The sequence below is a fragment of the Trifolium pratense genome, linkage group LG1 (genome assembly GCF_020283565.1).
Source record: "Trifolium pratense cultivar HEN17-A07 linkage group LG1, ARS_RC_1.1, whole genome shotgun sequence".
NCBI classification, from domain to species: domain Eukaryota; kingdom Viridiplantae; phylum Streptophyta; class Magnoliopsida; order Fabales; family Fabaceae; genus Trifolium; species Trifolium pratense.
Genome location: NC_060059.1, coordinates 14413028 through 14435894, shown reverse-complemented (window position 1 = coordinate 14435894; position 22867 = coordinate 14413028). Strand labels below are relative to the sequence as shown.

The window sequence follows — 22867 nt, the reverse complement described above, 5'->3', positions numbered from 1 at the left end:
TTTCCACATGAATTTTGATTGTATTTTAGTCATTTTTTTATTAAAAAAAAAATTCAAAGACCAAAATTATTTTGTTTCAACAATTTTTTTTTTAAATAAAGGAAAGAAATAGAGAAAATAGTTTATTTATTACTCAAATTAAAAATAAAAAATAAACATATGAATGTAATTTAAGAGATTGTTTAAGAATTTCTAATTTAAAAGTATAAGCGGAACGAGTTCGGGGACGGGTTCAAGGTGGATATCAATGTCTCCATTACCTGCCTCAACCCCATCTTTTAGAATTGAGGAAAACTCAAACCCGAATCAACTCGAGTTTTTCTCGTCAAAGAGGATAAGGTTTGGGCGGATACCCGCTGATATGAGTTTTGGGGAAGGCATACATATTATTTGAATTTTGAACATACAAAGGTCTATTTTTATTTTATTTTATGGTAAATTTTGGTCTATTTTATTATAATTGTTTTGCTTAAATTAGACACATCTATATGACCAAATCTCCCACCTTATCTGTCCAATATCCTTATCATACGTGTCTTCTCTTTCTCTCTATCTCTCTATACATTTCAATGTTTTTTGTTAACATTTATTTTTGTTATTTTCATTCATGTCACTTTAACATGACACTATTTGAAAACGGAAGTTTCACCGTGATATAACACCGTCAAAATCATTAAGTCTTTTCACCAACTTAGAGGGGTGAAAAAACAACGTCGTTAGTTAGAAAAACAGATCTATAAGTAAACCTTAAATTAAACCAAAGAAAAAACACAACACAAGTTAGAATTGATAAAGCAAAAGAATAATATAGTTGACACTGATACATAAATTTTGGACTTTGTTTCTATTTGTCACACCCACCCACACAACTACACAACACACAAACAAAATAAGCACACAGAAAGAAACAACACAGTAAGAAACAGAAGAAGAAAGAGATCTAGTAGTGAGATCAAGCTTCAACTTTTTCTAAATCTATTTTCTAACACTCTTAGCTCATTCTGGTATGTTTCTCTTCCATTTTTCTGATGATCTTTGTTTCTTTTGCTTCATAAAACCTCACTAGTTACTACCCTTTTTCATAGCCAAATGGGGTTTTGCTAATTGGGTCAAAAGTGGAATTTGATTTTCTGTTCAAAGTTTTCTGCTTTTCTTGTTTTGAATCACTTGTTTATTTAAAGATTAAGTTTTTAGCTTTTTCTTGTTGACTCATGTTTCTGCTTTAATTAAATGTGTACATGGTGAATTGATTTGTTTTAATTTGTCATTAGTATTTCAGCTTCTGTTTTTGTTCATCCAACCAAAAGGAAAGCGTTTTCTTCATTTTAATTTTTTATGTTAAGAACATGTAATTAGCTCATGAATTATTTGAAGGTTTATGTTTTTCTGGGTTCTTGTTAGAATTGCTAAAATCACAATTAATCATATTAATTATTAATTAATTATTATAAAAATCAATTCTTGAGTTACATTTTCTTACTGAACATGGTGGTGTCATGGATCTGTTTAAACCTTATTTTCTTACCATTTTTTTATGTATAGAATGCTTTTAATTTTGCTGTAATTTCTTCTGATGAATTAGTCCGTTGCTAATTGTTACTAATTCTGTAAATTACATCATGCAGTGTCATGGGGAGAGAAGTTACAGCAATAGAAGTTGAGGATGATAAGAAGGCAAATGGTGTGACAACAGCTTCAAGTCCTAATGATAACGGACATGTTGTTTCTAAACTCGCAACGATTAAGCTTGAAGAAAAGGATCACGAGGTAAAGGAATGTACTGAAGTCAATTTATTTGTTGAGAATGGCCATGAGACAAACGATGTTTTGACTGCCAAAACAACAAAATGTAATACTGACTTGACTGAAGAGGAGAATGAGAAACACGAAGTGCAAAAGACCGGTGACAACAAAGAGTTGAGCTCAACACAACCATCTGATCTGGTTACTGAAAAGAATGGCTCCTACACACATGTTGATACTGAAGCTGTTGTAACTGGTTTGATCTTATCGCCGAATGCGAACAATATGCGCACACCTTACTCAAAGCATTCACAGGTAATTGATGATATTTCTTGATTTCACATCATAATATTTTGAAACTGAAGTTTGAAAAAAAAAATTAAATGCAAAAGTACTCTAAAAATGAGCCAAAGATGCATAATGGAATGACCAAGCATAGGCTATGCATGAAAGCCATTAATACGAATACTATGCCAAACAAATACAGAAAATAGTTTTGTTGTAAAGCTTGCTCATTTGTTAATATTTTATGGTAACAGATTTACCTAATTATTGCTTGTATTGTTATTTGTGTGTTTTTTGTATCTGGTGAAATTACTGATATGCAAAAGTTTTTCCATTTATTTTTCAGCTAAACTCGCCTTTTTCTTCAACTAAGCCCTTTCAACATAACGAAAAGAAGAACTATGATGATGAAGACAATTGGTCTATCGCTTCCTCGTATCCTTTAACTTGAATTATAACGGTTTATTCTGAACTGACCAAGTTCAAGGAATATTAGAATAATCTCTTCCAAAGTGACACTTCTAAACTTTTAACTCTTTTATGAATTTCAATAATTTAAGTATGCAACTACTACTCTATCATTTGTTCTTTAACCACAAATATTAGTGCTGTGTCAATGCGCACTGCGAGATCAAAGGTAACTCAGGGTTCAGCCCCTACATTTAGAAGCTCGGAACGTGCAGCAAAACGGAGGGAGGTATAGATTTTCAGACAGTTATTCAATTCTAAGGCATGTTTAACACGATTATATTTCACATTAATAATATCATTTTAATTTATCCTTCCAGTTTTATCTCAAATTAGAGGAGAAAAACCGAGCTCTTGAAGAAGAAAAAAGCCAGTATGAGGCAAGACTAAAGGTATTGTGGCATTTTTACAGGAAACATCTAACCCCTTAAGCCAAAGCTTATGTTTTTACTAGTCCACGTTGGCCTTGTCGTATAAAAATTGATTAAATAACTTATTTATTATAATTTATATAATAATAATAATCATTATAGGAAGAGCAAGAAGCAGCAATCAAGCAGATGAGAAAGAACTTGGTAATTAAAGCAAAGCCGGTACCTAGTTTCTACTATGAGGGGCCTCCGCCAAAGACTGAACTCAAGAAGGCAAGTGTCTTTTCTTATTTTCTGATGCAAAGCATCATGAATAATTGGCTAACATCATTTTTGGTACTCTCCACATGAAAGAGGCAAAAGTCTCTTATTGGAAAAATTATTCATTCGGTTTTCTTTGATCGCAGCTGCCACTAACACGCCCAAAGTCACCAAAACTGAATCTGAATCGGAGAAGAACCTTTGGTGATGCTGTGAACTCACAATCTCTTGAAGTTTGTAATCGAGCACGTCACAGCACTGGTAGCTACATCAAGGGTGGTTCTAACACTCATACTCATGACACTCTCACTCAGAAAATTAAGGACCAGGCCATGCGGCGCAATAGCAATGGCACTTACAAAACCAAAGAACGACCAAAAGTGGATACAGAAACCAAAACCGGTCCTCGAAACATCATCCAGAACCCAAATGCAGACATATCAGTCCAATCTTGACTCAGGAAAATACGCTAATTTATTCTTCATATGGACTTGACTTCTCTGATTTGTGTTAATTTGCGCGGTGTATATGTTTTTGTAAGTTCTGTTGGTGTGGGTCATGTTTTATATAATCATAGTTACTAATGTAGTAGTATGTATGATATGTGATGTTCCTCCCAAACTAGGCCCCCCGGATTTCAAAAAGTTATATGATGAAAAATATATTTCTTTATGTTGACATAGGATTAGATTGTCATATGGTTTTGTCTGAGTGTTGAATGTTGTTTTTAATGGGGGAACATACCGTGTAATGCACCTTTTTGTTCCATAATTGAGTTTGCATTTCTTTATTTTGATAATGTTTACTCATTCCTAGTTTACTATTTAGATCTATCTTCTGTATGATGGTGAAAAAACATTGAATTTTCTTTGAAATAAGATCTTAGCAATACCTTAAGATCCTGAGAAGTGAGAATCACTCACCATGATGATTCTGAAACAAACCTTCAAAACCTGAATTTCTCAGTTTCCAAAAACACTTTCAACATTGACTGTGATCATATCGGTAAATAAGAGATTCTGAGAAGTCAGATTCACTCACTGTGATGATTCTGAAACAAACCTTAAAAACCTGCATTTCTCAGTTTCTGAAAGCACTTTCAACAACATTGACTGTGATCACATCCGTAGGAGGTCACCTAGAAACCGGTCTGTGGTTAGAATAGCAGACGAGTTGCCGAGGAGTTTAGATTGTAACATTGCGAGTATAAGAACTACATCATTACAAGATCTCCAGATGAATAGGTTGTGATATAAAGAGTTCCATCGGCAGACTTAGTAATAGTGAGCCAAATAGCATGGATTTGTAGCTTCAGCCTATGAAGCATGGACATTTCTCGTATTAGGTGTCGCGGTAACGGACACCGACACGTCACTTATAATTACATTCAATTGTGTCATTTTCTTAAATTATTATCAGTGTCAACGTGTCAGTGTATCTGGTGTTCATGTGTGTGTCTGTGCTTCATAGATTTCCGCGGCCAAATAGCATAGGAAGTGAGGGTTTGAAAGTAAAGGCAAATCCAAACACAAGCTTCAACTATTCATTGCAAGGAAATAAGGTTGAGAAAATTGGAGAGCATCCCAAACTTCAGAAATTTTAGGATAAGGATAGTCCCTTTTAAGTTGCAATTATCCATTATATAATCACTTTAAAATATTTCTTAGCAAGTAATATTTACAAAAAGTCATGGAAATATTAGGCAAATCTCATTCAAAGTAATGGAAAATCATCAATGTCAACAAAATATTTCTAATCTAAATCATAATTGAGTACACACAATATGATGCGGTAATTGCTCCCCCCTCCCCCCAACTCCCCATCTTATATCTACCAGAAAATATCGTTTGATGATGTATTTTCATTGTGAAAGATATCTTGTAGTAATGTGTTTTGGTTGCTTGAACATGGTAGAGAAGAGAAGTGCCATATGACAAACCAAAGTTCAAATCTCATGAAAAATTATATAGACAAAAAAAATTGATTAAAAAAAATGTAGACAAGATAATATAACAAGCCTGTAAATTTGTGGATTTCACTATATTCTATTACACTTTTATGTATGTTAGTGAAGTTTTTTTTTTTTTGTACAAAAGAGAGGGCCAAACCGGGACGGATGCACTAAGGGACATGGTGTGGCTTTAGCCACACCAGATTTTTTGATTTTTTTTTTATAAACATATATATAGATATATATTGTGTTAAATATTGTCTTCGGATACTAGTTAAATATATTAATAAGGAAATTTTATCTTGTATTTTGTGTGTTTAATACTTTAAAAATAAACTACTACAAAGTTATCTTTTCAATATTAATTTTATCTTTGATTTCCTCTTTTAATATATGTTTAACAAGTGCCCCCAAGTACTATTTAGCATGACTCATAAAAAAAGAGTTAAATTGGACAATTGGTCCCTTAACTATTTATGGGTTTCATATTGGGGTATTAACTAATTAACATTACAAATCGTCTCTTAACACACCTACCAATATTACTTATAAATAACTCATTGTCATTTGGAGCTTTAGATGTGAAAAATTATCATGGTATTTCTTAACATCGCCCACCCTCCCCATAGCCACCACTCACCAAATTTGAGTCCCTCATTGTCATTTGGATCTTTAGATGTGAAAAATTATCGAGAATAGTTGAGCTTAATTTATCCAAGTGATTTTGTAGATGAGCCAAAAATAATGGTGCGACATCAACTTCAAAATTATATTAGAGATGTTTAATTTTAGTCACACCAGTTTTTTATGTCTGGATCCGTCCCTGGGGCCAAAGCCAAAAAATAAAAACTAAGGAACTAAGCCAACGCTCCTAGGCATGTAAGTCCCGGAAAAATCATCAAACATGAGTTGCCTAAGATCCTTCAAAAAAAAAAAATGAGTTGCCTAAGCTCACTAGGAGGGAACTCCATAATAACACGATTTCAAGAAATAGAAGAAAGGCTAAAATTAGCCGACCAGTCTGCACTTCTATTGATTTAATGATAATTTAATGAATATGCATCGTTAGTGTAAATATTTTACACTAACATCCGATTAGAACGACTTATTCTTTCATATAATTTGGTTGTTATTGTTTTACTGTGTAAAATTGTTTTACACTATACATATATCTTTTCTCATGTTATATTATCTTTTACTAGTAAAAGGAAGGTTGAGTTGCTCATAATCAAACAATGTGATGATGTGGCACTCTATAAGAAAAATTTACAATATTTATTAAAACATTTTCATCATCTCTTTTTTAAATCATTTTAATTATCAAATTATCCCTATATACACTTATCGTAAAAAAAAAAAAAATTCTTACAAATTATGGTTACCAAATCCAAAAGTAATTTCTTTGCTTCACTAATAAAAAATTTATACAACTTTTTTAAAAAGATTGTACTAATGCAAAATCTAAATTAATAATTTGACATTTAACAATTTTTATTAATTTCTTATTATCCTATTCTTTTTTAAAATAATTTTAATGAGTGTTTTGCATAGTAGTTAATATTAGAGATAAATAAAAGTAAATTCTTTTATTTGTTGAATTCTTTTATATTTATTTCTGATTATTTTTTATCTTTTCAAGTTATAATTACTAAAAAATTATTATTATAGAGCAGGCTAATGGATCGAAATTTATTTGTTGGTTATAATTCATACTCCAAATCAATGATTCATTTTTGTTATTTTTTTGTTCACAATCAATGGTCTATAACATCTTTTGCCTTTGCATTTCCCTCATCTACTTTATTATGTAACTCTCAATTAATTAATAGTATTTTTTTTTGACAATAATTAATTAATAGTATTTATAACCACAATTTAGTCTCTTTGTCCAATTATCTCCGAAGCATATTGTGTGCATCCTTTTGTTTCATTCACCTACTAATATTAATTAATTAATAATTGAATAATAAGTATATGCGTGCACCCCTATAAGAAAAATGTTATGAAAGATTAATAAAAAAATGAAATTAAATAAATTATTATGAAAGATGAAACAATCACCTCTTTTAATGTTGGTTTTTTTAGTAGGTACTAAGTCTTTCATTCTTCTAACTTTTCAATCCCATACTAATAAAAAACGGTTGTGTGAATTAATTATTATATATAATATATATGTCTTATGTACAACCCCTCCTCATACATATATGGGCATGTGAAGTTTCTATTTCAAAGGGTTATTAGTATTTTAGAAGAATGGTAATTTTTTGAAACTTTTGTGATCTCATTGTTTTTTTCTTTTTCTTTGTATTCAACAAACGAGATACTATTGTTAATGTTGCAAGCATATTTTATACATTTATTTCTAGCAATAACTAGCAATAACAATTCGTGTTTGATGCGAAAACTTTACTTCTCTTTTACCATCTTTTTACGTGTGTGTGGTGTAATTAGTACATATTTTATATACCCTATACTCTATATATTGATTGAGCAATTTTGAAGTGAATGATGTATCACTTCATATATATTATATATATTGTGTAGTCTAATTAGTATTTTGCCAGGAAAAAATATGTTGGGAATGCAATGGTACCTGCAATCAATTTGAAAACAGGTTTTGCTCATTGTGATCTTTAGTTTAGTTAGTGTGGTAATTAATTCCACACATGTTTTTGATGGATCGAGAAAATGAATATGTATGGCAATGATAGGATGATAAAACACAAAAACATGCATGGGTATGAATTTCTTAATGATATTGGTTTTATTGATTTAAATTTCTTGAAAATATTTATATTTTCAAGAAATTGCCTTATTAGAATTCGATAATCTTTTTTTTTTTTTTGACAATATAGAGAATTGTATAAAAAAATGTCGATTGTATAAGAATATATAGAGAATTTTATAAGGAAATGAGTACATAAAATATATGAAAAACTGTCGATTGTATTAATTGTAATAATGTGACGCCTCTAAAAAAAACTTCTAAAAAAATTGCATTCTAATTAGCACTATGGAACTAAACTGAAAATCCGAATAAAAATTATTAAATAAAAAAAAGACAAAAATGAGGGGACAAAACTCATAAAAAAATGAGAAATATATATAAAAAAAATGAATTAAGCTTAGTAAAAAGAAAATAAATAAAACCACTAGCTAAAAATATTCTAAATTTCTGACCAATAAATATGAGATATAATTTTACCAAGTAAATGTTTGAGAAGAAACTTCAATATAGAAATCAATTTATTATTAGAACAAGAATCATTTTTTTTATAAATATGAGAGACCTTAAATTGTATGAAGGAGTAGAGTAGATAGTTATAATTTTTCAAGAAAAAAATGAAAATCATCAATTATCAATGCTCATACGTCAAAATATAGTGTGTGTGTATATGTGCTTTGAAATTTACTAAAATTTCCAAAATTATTAATTTGATTTAAATAATAATAATTTAACTATTTAAATAAAATAAGTACATATTCTAAAGTGTTAAAAAAATGTGTAAGTTACGGCTCGAAAAAAAATAGTGAGATATTTATAAGAATAATATCACTTTTTTAAGCAAATAATAAGTTGACATGTTAAATTCTTCTAAAATACTAAATTTTCTTCTGAGCCAAATAACTAAACCTAAATTCAAATATATGAAATTAATATCCAAACTTATATCAACAAAAAATAATAAATAAGTAGAAAAGTTATTTGGTACTTTAAATTTCATAGAAAGAAGTAAGCTGTTACGCTATTTTATACGTAATTTTCATAAAATGATATCACGTGATAAAAAAAGTATGTATGTATGTATGTATGTATGCATGCCTCCAACTCTTATTAAAAATAAAATAATGGATACATCAAAAATAAAAAGCAAAGTGACATGTGACTATACAATTGCAACTTATATAAAGAAAACTAAGATCTTATATCATCACACTATTAAATTAAAATATGATGTATCCTTTCAAATTTATAAAATATTATAAGAGATCTATTACATTAAAATATAAACAAAATTACGATATAAATCAATAAAAAATCTCATATTTCTAAACAACCTATTTTTAATTTTTATACATATACTAATATTAAACATAATCATTTTTTTTTTTATAAATATAGAAACATAATCATATTTTAAGTTAGTATCTATCTTTTAACTATATGTAATTATACTTATCACAATTATTATTTTTCATTTATAAAAATATTTTAATTATATATTTTAACCAAACCCGTGCAACGCACGGGTTTATCCCTAGTATTATAAAACAGGAATGGTGCTATCATTCTCTCTAATTCTTAAATCAAAGAGATTAATCAAATCGTGTTGGTAAAAATGCAATCAGGCCTACAAATACGCTCACTCACTCAAAGCCCAATGTGGAATAGCTTAAGGAAGGCCCTGATAAAAATGAGGATTTTTCTAAAAATAAATAATTGCGTAAGAAAAGATAAATAAATTAATTACAACAGATTAATTCAAACTACAGCACGGTTAGCTTAATTAATAGTAACTAGTCCCACACCCGAGCGATGCACGGGTATTATGTGGTATTTTATATTGTAATGTTGAAAAATCATTCGTATAAATTGAAACAATAAGTATTATGAAAACTATAATAATAACATCAACAACAACAAAATAATAATAATAAAAAAGTGATGTAAATATAAGATAGATATTAAAGATGTGTTTATACATTTCGAAAAGATTACAATGGATCCTATTGCATCTACCAAAATAAGTTGGTAATCCATAAATTGTCGTATCGCTATGAAAACGGTTTGTGGTCATATTCGTACACTGTGCATTTGATTCTTAATTGGACACTATAATTCAATATATAGTATAAAAGATTAATTAGTGCGTATAATTTAGTAAAACCTATTATTATTAGTTGAGTGGGTGTATAATGAAAAGTAATAGGTATATAAATGTAGGCATATAAAAAAGTGTATAGAGATGACAATGATGTAAGTAGAAGTGATGTGACATTATTGAGTGGTTTAATTGGATATAAGTGACTGACGTGGATTAGAGTTAAATTAGTGGTTGCACAACTATCTAGGAATTATATATATATATATATATATACATTTAAAAAACTTATTTATACATCACATTTGAAGTTACTTTGGTATCTTCTTCATTAACATTGATTAGCAATATCTTTAACTCATTCTTCAAAATAACTATGGAAATGATAACATATAATTGACCATGGAAAACAATCGATATTGAAACATAAGTTTTTATTTATATTATAAATCTCATTGGAGGATTCTGAGTTGGATAAACTACTTCATTATCTCTTACCAAAAAACTACTGTATTATCGAATTTGACATTTATATTAATTTGAAACTTATTGGAGCAAAGATAAACCAACTTAACTCATACTCAAATATCGAATATGATAAAAATCATATAGGGCATAACAACAATTAGTAAAATTTATTTTATCTATTTTTTTTTACTAACATTAGAAAGTAGTCCTGACAATCGACCAACTCCTTATATTTATAAAGATTGGACAAAAGATTATTAACAAAAACATTAACTTTTTTGAAAAAAAGACAATAAAATACACAAAATAATAAAATGAACAAAAAAATTTAAAATGAATAATAACCCAAAATAATAATAATAATAATAATAATTACAATTACAATTATTACCCCACATTAAATGAATGTAAGTGGATGATGTGGCTAAATGAAAGGTTTTCATTGGTTTGTGGATTAGGGTTTAGATATGCAATTCCACACCTATCTAGGATTTATATATATAGATTATAAATTGATTTGACATTCTTCTTCAAGTTACAAACTGCGTCAACTATAAGCTTACACAGCTGTTTGCGTACAAGAAAAAACTTAATCGGTTTTGGCCCAATCGTTAAGCTATTTCCTTCAGAAATTATTTTCAACTTGCTTCTGAAAACAGAATTGTTCAACATTAAACCTAAATACAGATTTAGATAATCGATCAGAAAATTGAACAGACTAAATAAAAATCCCAAAGTTAACAAAATAACTTAAAAATCATAATCTTTAAAACAGAAAACCTGATTCATTCATTAGGGATGGTTTCCATTACAAAGAACACAAGGTGTGTTTCATTTCTACTAAATGAATTTACATAAACAACCTCCTAATATTATATCATAATCTCTAATAAACTCAGAAACTACACACATCACTAAAATCCCCAAATCAAACCCAAACAAACCCTAATTCATCACTTCTTCGCCTTCTTAACCTTCTTCACCGGCGATTTCACGCTCTTCGGCTTCTTCACAGGAACCTTCTTAACCGCCTTCTTCACTGGCGTCGCCGCCTTAACACTCTTAGCTTTCGGCTTCGCTACAGCCTTAGGTTTCACTGCAGCTTTAGCCTTAGGCGCCTTAGCCTTGGTAGCAGCCTTGGCGGCTGGCTTGGTAGCAGCCTTGGCGGCTGGCTTGGTAGCAGCCTTAGGTTTCGCCGCAGCAGATTTAGCCTTCGCCGGAGCAGCGGAAGTCTTAGTAGCCGGTGCGAGTTTGAAGGAGTTTTTGACCTTAACGAGTTTTTCAGAAGCGACTAGTTTTTTGAGATGGAGAAGAACAAGCTTACGGTAGGTTGGTGATAACTCCTTGTGTTTCTCTTCGATGAATTTTGTTATCGCGTATTGGCTTGATCCCGTTCGTTCTTTCAGGCTCACGATTGCATCAGTTATCATCTTCAGATTCAAAAACAAAAACAGATTTCAGATTCAAAAGTTAGAAAAATTGAGAAAAATAAAGAAAATGAAATTGAGATTGAGATTTGTAATGTACCTCTGCGTAAGTTGGATGAGAGAGAGGTTTCTTAGAAGAAGTGGTGGTTTTCTTGGGTTTGGCGGTGGTGGCTGCCATGGTTGAGATTTGGAAGAAAATAGAAAGAGAATAACCGTCGATGAGAAGATTTTTGTGAGGAAACGGTGATGATGTGATGGAAGAAACTGGGTGGGTGAGATTTATATATTGAAATGAGAGAGGGAAAAGGTGAATGCTGATTGGTGGAAAAGGGAATGGCACGGATCGTGAATGTTTGTGGGTGTTTGAATGTGGATCTTTGGATGGGAGTTTATCTACGGTGGATATTGAAAGTCAGATGAGTCACTTGGATCGTGGAATGCTTTTACCTTTCCTAGTTCTCGCGGATTACACATTTACATGTACTTTGCTTTCCATAAGAAAAATTAAAAATTGAAGAATGCTTTCTTTAATTGTTAGGAATAAATGCTAATTACTAGTTATGCATAAAAATAAGTAAATGTTAGTAATTGGTGTCCAAAATTATTATTTTTCTGAGTCAATAAAATATTAATTTTTTAAAGAACACTTTTTTTTAATTATAGAAATGCATTAGTTCATTTTATTTATAATAATTGTAGTCATAACACAATATAACAATATACTCTTGCTAATAAATAAGTGACATTATTTGTTTGTCAGGTAAAACTTATCTGAAAGTTTAATAATAAACTAAAAAAATTGATACATACTCTTAAAATATCTCAAAAATCAAAATTGGTACCAAGTTTGTTATAGATGTCGTCAACCACTTGCTTACAGTCAAATTCAATTGATATATCTCTGGTTAACTCATGCTACCAAGTCAGGTGAGTTCCTCTTTTAAGTCTCAAGCTTTCACATAATGAGGTTGGTGATCCATAGTACCAATATGTCATTGACGCTACAACGCTACAAGTTTGCCATGTTCATTTCTCGAGCACATTATGATACCATATTATCCTTGCTCCGTGAAAATTGTTGCGTCAACATTGCACTTCATTTTGCTTGCCTCTGGCCTCATTCACCGAGTCATACTGTTTCAGTTTTTCATTGTGACAAGAGTTGCAGCTATGCGTTCCTTGTTTTTCCAAACTTACTGTCATTCTAGAAAAGTGTCGCTCACGAGCCTAACAGTTACGTGAGGATGTATTCCAACGTAGTTACAAAGCTTTTGGTTTCTACACTTCGATATACACAACAGGGTCATGGAAAACATGAGTTTTGTTGTGTCAAAGATTCTAGAAGTTGAAAGAACACGATAACAAAACCATTTGATGTTTTCAACTTGTCGCTTATAAATTCTCACAAGCCTGCCTCATTCTATACCTCTTCAACCTTATAGCAATTGAAGAGTATATGTCAATCATTCTTGAAAGATCCTTCACATTGAATACAACGATCCGAACATTGAACGCCTCAAGTATGTAGTCTCTCCTTGGTTAGGAGGCAATTGTGAGAGAATTTCCAAAATATACTTGAAATGATGCGATGGTTAGTTTGAAACAAAGTGAATCATAACATTGTTTCATATAACATTGCATGATATCTCTCAATGGTTGCTCCCCTTCATCAAATGATATAAATTTATCTATAAACAGAGATACTCATGAGGCAGAAAAGCATATACAAGAATCATGTTCATTAGTCACAATTCTGTCTAAAATATTTCTAAATCATTTCTTCATTTCTCTAGTGCACAAGAGTTATTGAAACAACTATGTTATGTAAACTATCATTGATCGATATACTTGATATGAGTGTGCAATTCATATCATGGTTTCTAAAGTATCCTGAAGGGGATTCACCGGTTATAACTCATTTGCATTGGGTTTGTATAAACCGGTGGGGGCGAATCGAACCTAAAACTTAATGTGTCTACACACGCTTTGGAATTTATATGCAATGTTCATCATGTTCTTCTTCATCATCAGCTTCTTGTTCAAGTATTGGCATCAAACCCCCATGTTCTCACATTAATTACCAACTTTGCTTATTGCCAAATCAAAATCCTATAAACAATAAACATTGCATGAAAAACTAATAAAATAAATTAACATATTATTGCGAGTCTCATGACAACAATAAATATTAATCTATTACTAATATATTAAAATCGATTACCACCAAATTTACTGATTTATCCTTATTACGTTTAACCACGTTGCAAGTTTTATATCCTTTATTATAATTTTACTAAAAATATATATATATAAAAAATATAGAAAGATGATATGCTTAAAATTATGAACAAAACAGATTATAGATAAAAACAATACATAGCAATCCATACATAAAAATAGGGAAAAAGAAAAATAAAAAAAATTATAGAAGGTTTAGTCAATAAAAAATTATAAAAAGAATATAGAAAAAATAAGAAGAAACAACATAAAAATAGAAATATAGAAATTATCATGTGCCCTATATGCACATGTTAACAAGACCCATAAAAAAAATACTTTATAAGAAAAAAGAAACATAAACAATTTTTCTTTTTTATAAACGAAACGTAAACAATATTAATACAAATTTTACTACTAACAATTAATAATATTATAATAAAATTAATTAGTATCAAACTTACTAAATTACCCTAAATATTCCAAATAAAATTTCTAATTTTTTATTAAAAATATACACGAAATCATTATTTGTCACCGAAACATAAAAAATTGAATAAATAAGTTTATAAGAAATAATTAACACAATAATTCTACTTATATTTTAACAATATTATATAAAAAATGTTTTAAATAAACTTTCTACATTAATATAGTGACAAATTAATTAAAAAAATAATAATAACATAGTGACAAATTCAAATATCGAATAAAACTCAATAAACCGTGCGAATGCATGAGTCTTTAAACTAGTTATAAATAAAAGTTATACACATATTATATGAAAATATAAATAAATATAATATATAAATACCTGAATATACACATTTAAAATTTATTGAGTATTAAATTTGGTCAACATTATGGTCAACACGAGTCTTTAATTTTTTGTTTGTTTCAATTTGGTCCATTTCCCCCCTAAACATAATGTTGAAAAGTATAAAATAAAATAAATTGGGAGCCTAACATTTTCAGAAACATGTATTGCAATAATGAACATAATTGCTTCTTGTATTAAAGCTGTTTTGTTTGTAATTACTAATGAATAGTAAGAAAGCCTTGTTAATTTGTGATTAAGCAAACTGTTGATGAATGAGGTGTTTTTCCCTCTGGTTAAAGAAACACTTATTAGCATTGCTTTTTGTAGCTTCTCACTAAGACATGGAATATGGGAACCTTATAATATAAGACATTGCTTAAATATAGATATAGAAACTGCAAACCATAGAATATACAAAATATCATTTAAACACATGACAATAACTCAGAATATTATCCATTTGAAAATCGTTTTGCATTTATCACTTCCGCAAACTAGCATTACAGTAGCGTGTAAAAAAAATTTGGTTCCTCTGTTGCAGTGGTCATGGTGTAATTATCGTTGAATGTTTGAAGTTTATGAATATATTTACTCAACAAACACTCCAATGTTTGAAAGGTAATTTCCAAAAAAGATAAAGGTAAAACTGTGTTTATGATTAAAAGTCCTATATGCCTGTTTGATAGAGTTGAAGCTTTTGGCCAATTATGATGGAAGTTCTATGCTGTTACGCTCCACTTTGAGAAGAGAAATGAGGTGCGCGACCAAGTGGTACAACGAGATCTTTCAAAACGTCATAATCTTCATTACCTATTTGTGAACCACTCAGAACCTGCTTGACCAAACCAACACCAGAACAATGGTTAACAAAGTAAACATTGATGAAATTATTACAAGACATGAAAGAAGATAAGACAAACTTAAAAATAATAAGATATGATTAACCCCCATATTTCCATATTTGTCAAACAGGAATTTTTCATCAAATAACTCAATTTATATGCTAATTGCTAAACATCATTTCCCACAAAAGAAAATGAGTGTATGTACATTGTCAGGAAATACAGAGTTGGGGCACATTTTTTTTTTTCCTTTTTATTTTAAAAAATAAAATAGAAGTCACATGAATGTGCAATAAATCTTCCGCATATGGAAAACACATCATTACAAGTTGCATAGCATCACAAGTTGGACACCTAGACTGTGCCGAGCTTGTGGCCTACCTTTACTTCAACTAAAAATCTGCATAGCATTACAAGTTGGACACTTAGACTGCTAATGTAAGCCAAGTTTTGGATAAGTTATGTGGGGTTCATTTTGTTAATTCACATTTCGAATCAATAAATGGAGGTGAAGGAAACAAAGATAAAAAGTAACCAAAATCTAGCAAACGAAGTTGTGGAGATATTGAATGTTAACTGACCGGAGATCATAATTGTTCATGTTAGAAAATGTAAGCAACGTAATATCATTATGAAATGCTTCATGTGCATCAATCATATTCCTACAATCCTACCATGGTAATGCGTGAAAAATAATAAATCAGTAAAATATAAACAAATCGTCGCACCTTGAGAAACAAGTCCCTCCTGTCTGTCATGTATGAGATAAGAGCAGGTATTCTACAAACGGACAATGCATCAAAGAACAAGAGAACAACCACTTGCCATTGCTTCATTTTGAATGCTGGTAGTGCATCCGTAAATGACATTGTATCCAACAAGCATACCTAAGAGAAAGTCGCGTACATAACCCATCCACATATAAACAAGTAATGAATATACTTTTTCTCAATATATATATATATATATATGATGTTAAACCTATCTGAAACAAACAGCCTTAAACCTATGAACTTTCACAAATTTCTAAATTTTTAAAAGAAGGCAGCCTGGTCCTTTAATGCTCCTATCATACACAAGTATAGAAACTAAGGAACGGTTGACCCTGTGGCATGGGTCTCTATAGTAGCTGGCCTTTGCAAGATCCAAATTCCACAACTTGCTAACATTGTGCTATGACTACTCTTCATTCCCAAATTTCTAACGTGATTTTTTAAATTATATTTCATCTTTCTAAATAATGAAGAATTATTCAAACTGCCAATCTAAAACAGTTCCTATTCACATATGCTAAATTGATGAAACATGGAGAAATCATTTGAGTATTTGTTCTAGCAAAGAGCATGAGCTACAATTGCAACTTGGCGGTATCTTGCAGCTATTGCAGGTATCCTAAATTGAACCGCATAAAGAATGAAATAGTAAGACCTAAGCAGATGCCAGATACGATTAACATGTGTGATTAAATTAAGTTAATTTTCCTTTTCCACAGTTTTGTTGATTTCCTTATTTTATGTGCATGAGTGGCTCTGCATTTTTTTGGGAGTGGCTCACAAACAGAATAGGGATGTCTTAATCAATACAGTATAATATGCAGTAGCCCTTGCCTACCAGAGTGTAATAAATATTTAATGACTTATTTTAAAACAATCATATTACAACACAAACTACAATAAGCAGATAATTAAAAATGTTACCATCGCTTGCTCTAATGTAGATATTGGTATTGATACCCTTAGCTCAGCAACAACTGCAGGTAAAGCTCGAGCAAGACATCTGGCTAATGTTTGTTTTATTTCAGATGATCGACCATCTGTCAAGACAATTTTGCTAGGATATTCTCTCCCATTAACTGACAGAAATTCTTCATGAAAACTTACATCCCTCCCATATATATATGCTAAAGAAGATGATGTTATCCACGAAAAGAAGGAATTCCACATAGTAGCAAAAGGCGACAACTGAAAGTTTAGGAAAAACAAAGTATGTAATTGAGTATACCATGAAATCTTGTATAGCTTTGGATACTTCTTTTAAAAAATTACTAGAGACTTACAGTCAAACTAAAACCTTCTGGTGGAGCATCAAACCACGACTCTTCAGAGTCAAACAAATCAAATTCAGAAATTCCGGGTTTCCTTGGCCATTTCGGAGTAACTGAATTTGATTCTAGAATGTCATCATCGTCCACAGTACCTTCCTCAACAGCATCAGGAGGATGTGGCAATATAGTGATTCCAGCTTCAGAAACTGCACAAGATGCATTGGTAGACAAAAACATAATTAGACATAATTTTTTTTTTTTGGTCAGGTAATTAGACATAATTTAATACTATTCAAATAGAAAACCATCTAACAAAACATCAATTACCAGCATCATTGGCATCTGAGTCTCCAGATGCAACTGCCTCTGATGCTTGGTTCAATGCAATTGCACAAGCTTCTGCTAATGCACAACGTAACATATCTTCATCACCATCAGCATCAATATTATCTGCCACACCAGATTCCTTTTTAGTGTTTCCAAATTCTTTCACTGTACAAAGATCTTTACTCCCAGAACTGTTGGTTTTCTCATCAGCCCAAGTAACTGAACGACTGAGTTTCTTTTTACCGTTAGATTTAAGAGAAGATTTCGGTTTAGTACCGCATGATCCAATAGTTTTTTCCATATGGAAATTCACTTCAACGTTGTCAGGATCTAAATTGGAAGCGGAAGTATCATCGTTAGCAGCAAAAATACTTGTTTTCCCTTTGAGTTGTATTGATTTCCTTTCAGAATCATTCTGTTCTACGTCACATTGTCTTTCTGATATGGTGATGGAATGGACAACTTTCTTTTCAACAGAAGGATCAAGAGAGGATTCGAGACCACCTTTACATGATTTGGTTATTTCCTTCTCTTTTTTTGAGGTACTTAAATTTAGACTACTGTTAAAAGATGTAGACAGATCTTGTATATTGTCATCTTTCCTGACAACTTTATTGTCATCCCTTTTTGGCTGCTCCAATATGCCTGTTGGTTTAACTTGATGATCATCATTTTTGTCTGTTTGCCCTGATGGTACCTTCGAAACACTATACCCATCTTGCATAATTATTGTACTCGTGAAGTCGAACTCACTAAGTAAACTTTTGCCATCATCCAACTTCCCATGACTAGCTTTGGATCCTGTGATGCACAATCAGCAGTCAGAAAATGGAAAACAATAAGAATTAGTATCTACCCTGTTCCATTTCTCAGATTTAGGTCCTCAATTTTACAGTTATATCATAATCACCCATAAGCCAAACAATGAATACAATACAATAAACAGACACTAGCAAAAATGGCACAAGGACATCTGATTATCTAGAATTTCCGACAATTACATAAAATGCCATAAAATTCTCACCTTTTTTAGTATATTTCTGAGAACCCTTAAAACTGTTGTCTCTTTTTTTGGGCACATAACCCTCAATTGCATTTGATGGTCCAACCCACTGCTCCAAAGACACGTCCCCAGTGCCTGTTTCTGTTTTATCCTGGATTTCCAAACCAGAAAAACCTAATTCTCCATCCTTTCCAGAATTTTCCATTGGTTCCAGATTCAAATTCCCAAACAACCTAAGAACATTGTTCAGTTTCTCCGGATCTAAAACTGAGCACCTCTTTTCTTGCAAGCTCCCAGCAAAAGCTTTGCTGTTAACCACACAACCTGGAGAACAATACATGTAAGTTTCATGCAGGTCATACACCTTGTGTTCCTTCAATGAAATCCGATATCTACCCTTCCGAGGGCGATCAGTTGGCAAAGCATTGTGGCACAAAGGATAGCCACACACATGCATAATGGACCTTTCAGTTACAACATCTTCATAGTCACTCTTTGATATTAAAGATCCAGCTGCAAACAGCTTGTCTTCACTTTGGATGCCATCAAGGAGGGCCATTTGCAATTTGAGAACAGCATCTTTGACAAAAACTGGCTGGTTCTTTTCCATCAGAAGCAAGTATCTAGAAATTGTATCAGGCACAAAGAACACCACAATAAGTTGTTACATTCCAACAAAATTCAGAACTATATCACAAGACATGGATCAAGCTAAGTAATTCTGTTAAAGCACTCATCCAATTGTAAACAACATAAAAGGGAAGAAAAGAATAAATCATTACACCAATGTTAAGTATAAAAGGAATATTAAAAAATTATAACTGTCAAAAGATAAACTGTATTCCCCACGAACGCTCACTAATCTCAAACAAAATACCAACAAATACACATTAACGTACTTAGGTACGATGCTATGCTTCAGTCAAGGAAATGCAAAGGAAAGAACCATTTTTTTATTTTTGGGCTTTCCAAAAACAGTGCTATAGCATCACTATAGTGATTATTTCACAATACTTTGTAGTAAATAGCATATCACCATACCACGGAAAAATATTGATTTGTTCAAATTCTGGTGTGCAATAACACTATAACGCCACTATAGCCACCATTTAACAACTCAGTTTCATTTTATTTTATTTTTGAAACGGTCAATATTAGTAATTAGTTGTTAGATTAGTATTTTTCTCCTTTGTCCGGGTTTCAACCCTTAGCTTAAACCAGTTGAACTACCCATCCGAGTATCCCACCCAACAACACAACATTGTATCATTATCATCCATTGTATGATCAATCAAGTTTAGTAGTTGAATTGAAGGCATATCCTCTTAAGTGAAGTCTTTTATTTAGATTACAATACTTAACAACAACAACATTTATAGACTCATCATACTCATAAGTAATTTATTTCTCCCAATTTATGCAATATCATGTAAAATTCACTTATTTCTTCTTTGTAAGGAATGTGTGTAGTTTCTATTTCAACAATCTTAGAATGAAGAGAACTTACTCAATCACAAAAACGAAAGGCGTACCTGTTTAGGGTTTGAAATAAATTGAGTTGAATTGAGTAATTGTTAAAGCTGACGAAGAAATCCAATATTGAATTGGATTAGGTTACGTGATTCTCGTGGTGGAATTGTAGCTAGTAGTGGCGAGATGGTAAAAGTGTAGAAAGGAAGGTGGAGACTGAAGAACAAGATTTTAGAGTGAGAAGAAAATAGTAGCATCCGCAATTAGACGGTGGTGGAAGCCGAAGATAACGGCGTTGGTGGAGGCGGGAAGGAAGAAAATCCTAATTTCGCCGGTGGGGAGGAACACGAACCAGCAGGTCTCGCCGGTGGTGTATTGGATGGAAGGAAGGAAGGTAATATGAGCTGTTGGGCCTTGATCCTTTAATATATTCACTTGTTTGTTATTCAAGAAACAAGAGAGAAAAACATTACTATTTTTCTTGCTTTACGATGAAAGATCGAACCCACAACCTATAACGTATTATCCAAAACCCTCACCACTATTAAAAATAAAAGTGTTAGAGTAAAAAAAAGTACTAAAAAAAAGTTATTATTTTACTAGATGACAAAATCAACCCTCTTAATTCTGAGAATTACATTTAGAGACATATTATAAGTTATTATTTTATACTAAATGCTTATAATTAAGTTATTTTTATATTATAAGATAAAATATACTCAAACTGTTTTTGTATATTCTATAAGTTGTTTTCACAAGTTGTTGTTTTTATATGTAATGAAAAATAAGTTGAAATAAGCTTGTGAATATGTCATAACCAATGACATAAGTATTTATGTCTATAGATAAGTTTAAATAAGTCAATCCAAGTATATCTTCAATAATTAATTTAGATAATTTTGTATGCAGATTAAGAATTATTGTTTTTGACTAATGCATATTAAGAAAGTTATATTTAAAGGAAATGATTCACTGTGTGTTTCTCACTCTCCCTCCGATGTTGAGAAACTTTGGAGAAACGCACATTGCATCATTTTCTTTAAAGTTTTGTTTGAGAATTTGGAGGGGAAGATAGGGGAGAGCATTGGAGGGAAAGAAATAGAGAAAAATATATAAATCTTTCACATTTTTTGAAGGAGTATTTTTATTGAGAATGATAAATAAATGTTTATGATTAATATATTTTTAATTTTAGGAATATTATAAACATAAGTTAAATTTAATGAATTCATATAAACCCTCCAAAAACACCTCAAGTACAATTTTCGAGTTTCACCAAATTAGAAAGTTTTTGTATTATGAAGAAAAATGAATCCTCCAGTTCTTGCGTGAATTATTTGAGTGATACTAAGTTGGCGGTGTACCAGACCCTGATCGCTTAGTGTATATGTAAAAAGGCAAAAATATTTCTAATGCATATATAAGAGTGTGATGAGAGTAGTGGAGGAAATAATGGAGGAAGTAGTGGAGGCAATAGTGGAGGAAGTCATGAGCGAGTTCGTCTCTCCCAAGTTATCCTAGACCATTTCGGCACATGGGCCAATCTACTACAAATTGGGCCTAACTACAACGTATCGATTCCAATCCACAACAAAATAATTATAACGGAACACCTCCAAACTCCTCTCCTCCCAAACTCCTCTATTCCTTCCACTGACATGACAATATAACCCATACGTACGAGTAGGGCGGGTAATTGAGACACTGATATTCCACCATAAACTCATCCCCGAACCCGATACACTTATATCGAATTACATTTTACATCTCTCATATCAGAAACTCTTAAATTACATTAATATATTTATTTTTATTTTTAAGTTGATTATTAAACAAATTATTTTCTCTATTTATTTTCTTTCTTTAAAAAAGTTATATTGTTGAAACAAAATAGTTTTCAACTTTTAACTCTTTTTTTATTAATTAAAATATATTAAAACACAACTCAAGTTTATATGGAGGTGAGGCGAGGATACCCAAACCCAATTGATATGAGTGTAGGGTTCTACTTTTCATATCTCATTTGAAAATTGAAACCAATATAAGGATACCCAAATTTTATGAGTTTGGGGAGAACAAAATTCTTCCCGCTCCGTCCCGTAATGAAATTGTATTCAGGAAGAATGGTGTACCGAGCCATCTATTATGCTTTCAATGCTAAAATCAAATATTCTGCCGATGAAATATATGATAAAATAGCTTAATCACCTAAACAGAAATCAATTCCAACTTAACTGAAGATTAGTAAAGACACACCGGTGAAAACAATTTATTCCAAAACCGACAAATTTAAAAATGAGGATGTCTGGTTCTATTACATTACAATGTATAAACAAATAGGAGCACT

General features: G+C 31.1%; 3 protein-coding genes across 3 annotated transcripts; 1 reads left to right on the top strand and 2 right to left on the bottom strand.

The window, feature by feature from the left end:
* Positions 1-633: 633 nt before the first annotated feature.
* LOC123903140 (protein WVD2-like 1) lies at positions 634-3927 on the top strand. Its single transcript, XM_045953029.1, has 7 exons — positions 634-1004; positions 1626-2058; positions 2375-2463; positions 2635-2725; positions 2817-2888; positions 3030-3140; positions 3275-3927. The coding sequence occupies exons 2-7, from the start codon at positions 1630-1632 to the stop codon at positions 3581-3583; spliced, it is 1101 nt and encodes a 366-aa protein (XP_045808985.1). The 5' UTR covers positions 634-1004; positions 1626-1629; the 3' UTR covers positions 3584-3927.
* Positions 3928-11135: 7208 nt separating this feature from the next.
* LOC123903139 (histone H1-like) lies at positions 11136-12066 on the bottom strand. Its single transcript, XM_045953027.1, has 2 exons — positions 11898-12066; positions 11136-11800 (listed from the first exon to the last, which is right to left on the bottom strand). The coding sequence occupies exons 1-2, from the start codon at positions 11973-11975 to the stop codon at positions 11324-11326; spliced, it is 555 nt and encodes a 184-aa protein (XP_045808983.1). The 5' UTR covers positions 11976-12066; the 3' UTR covers positions 11136-11323.
* Positions 12067-15241: 3175 nt separating this feature from the next.
* Positions 15242-21036, bottom strand: LOC123903138 (putative RNA polymerase II subunit B1 CTD phosphatase RPAP2 homolog). Its single transcript, XM_045953026.1, has 7 exons — positions 20583-21036; positions 19072-19673; positions 18048-18848; positions 17733-17926; positions 17374-17637; positions 16405-16563; positions 15242-15666 (listed from the first exon to the last, which is right to left on the bottom strand). Exons 2-7 carry the CDS (start codon positions 19658-19660, stop codon positions 15562-15564), a joined length of 2112 nt encoding a protein of 703 aa, XP_045808982.1. The 5' UTR covers positions 19661-19673; positions 20583-21036; the 3' UTR covers positions 15242-15561.
* Positions 21037-22867: the final 1831 nt, after the last annotated feature.

Coding starts and splice junctions, on each gene's coding strand:
- LOC123903140 (XM_045953029.1), top strand. CDS start 1,630: ATGGGGAGAGAAGTTACAGCAATAGAAGTTGAGGATGATAAGAAGGCA. Junction 2,059..2,374: donor CTTACTCAAAGCATTCACAG/GTAATTGATGAT, acceptor TTTATTTTTCAG/CTAAACTCGCCTTTTTCTTC. Junction 2,464..2,634: donor AATTGGTCTATCGCTTCCTC/GTATCCTTTAAC, acceptor CACAAATATTAG/TGCTGTGTCAATGCGCACTG.
- LOC123903139 (XM_045953027.1), bottom strand. CDS start 11,975: ATGGCAGCCACCACCGCCAAACCCAAGAAAACCACCACTTCTTCTAAG. Junction 11,801..11,897: donor CTCATCCAACTTACGCAGAG/GTACATTACAAA, acceptor TTGAATCTGAAG/ATGATAACTGATGCAATCGT.
- LOC123903138 (XM_045953026.1), bottom strand. CDS start 19,660: ATGGAAAAGAACCAGCCAGTTTTTGTCAAAGATGCTGTTCTCAAATTG. Junction 18,849..19,071: donor TCAGAAATATACTAAAAAAG/GTGAGAATTTTA, acceptor TGTGCATCACAG/GATCCAAAGCTAGTCATGGG. Junction 17,638..17,732: donor CAGAAGGTTTTAGTTTGACT/GTAAGTCTCTAG, acceptor CTAAACTTTCAG/TTGTCGCCTTTTGCTACTAT.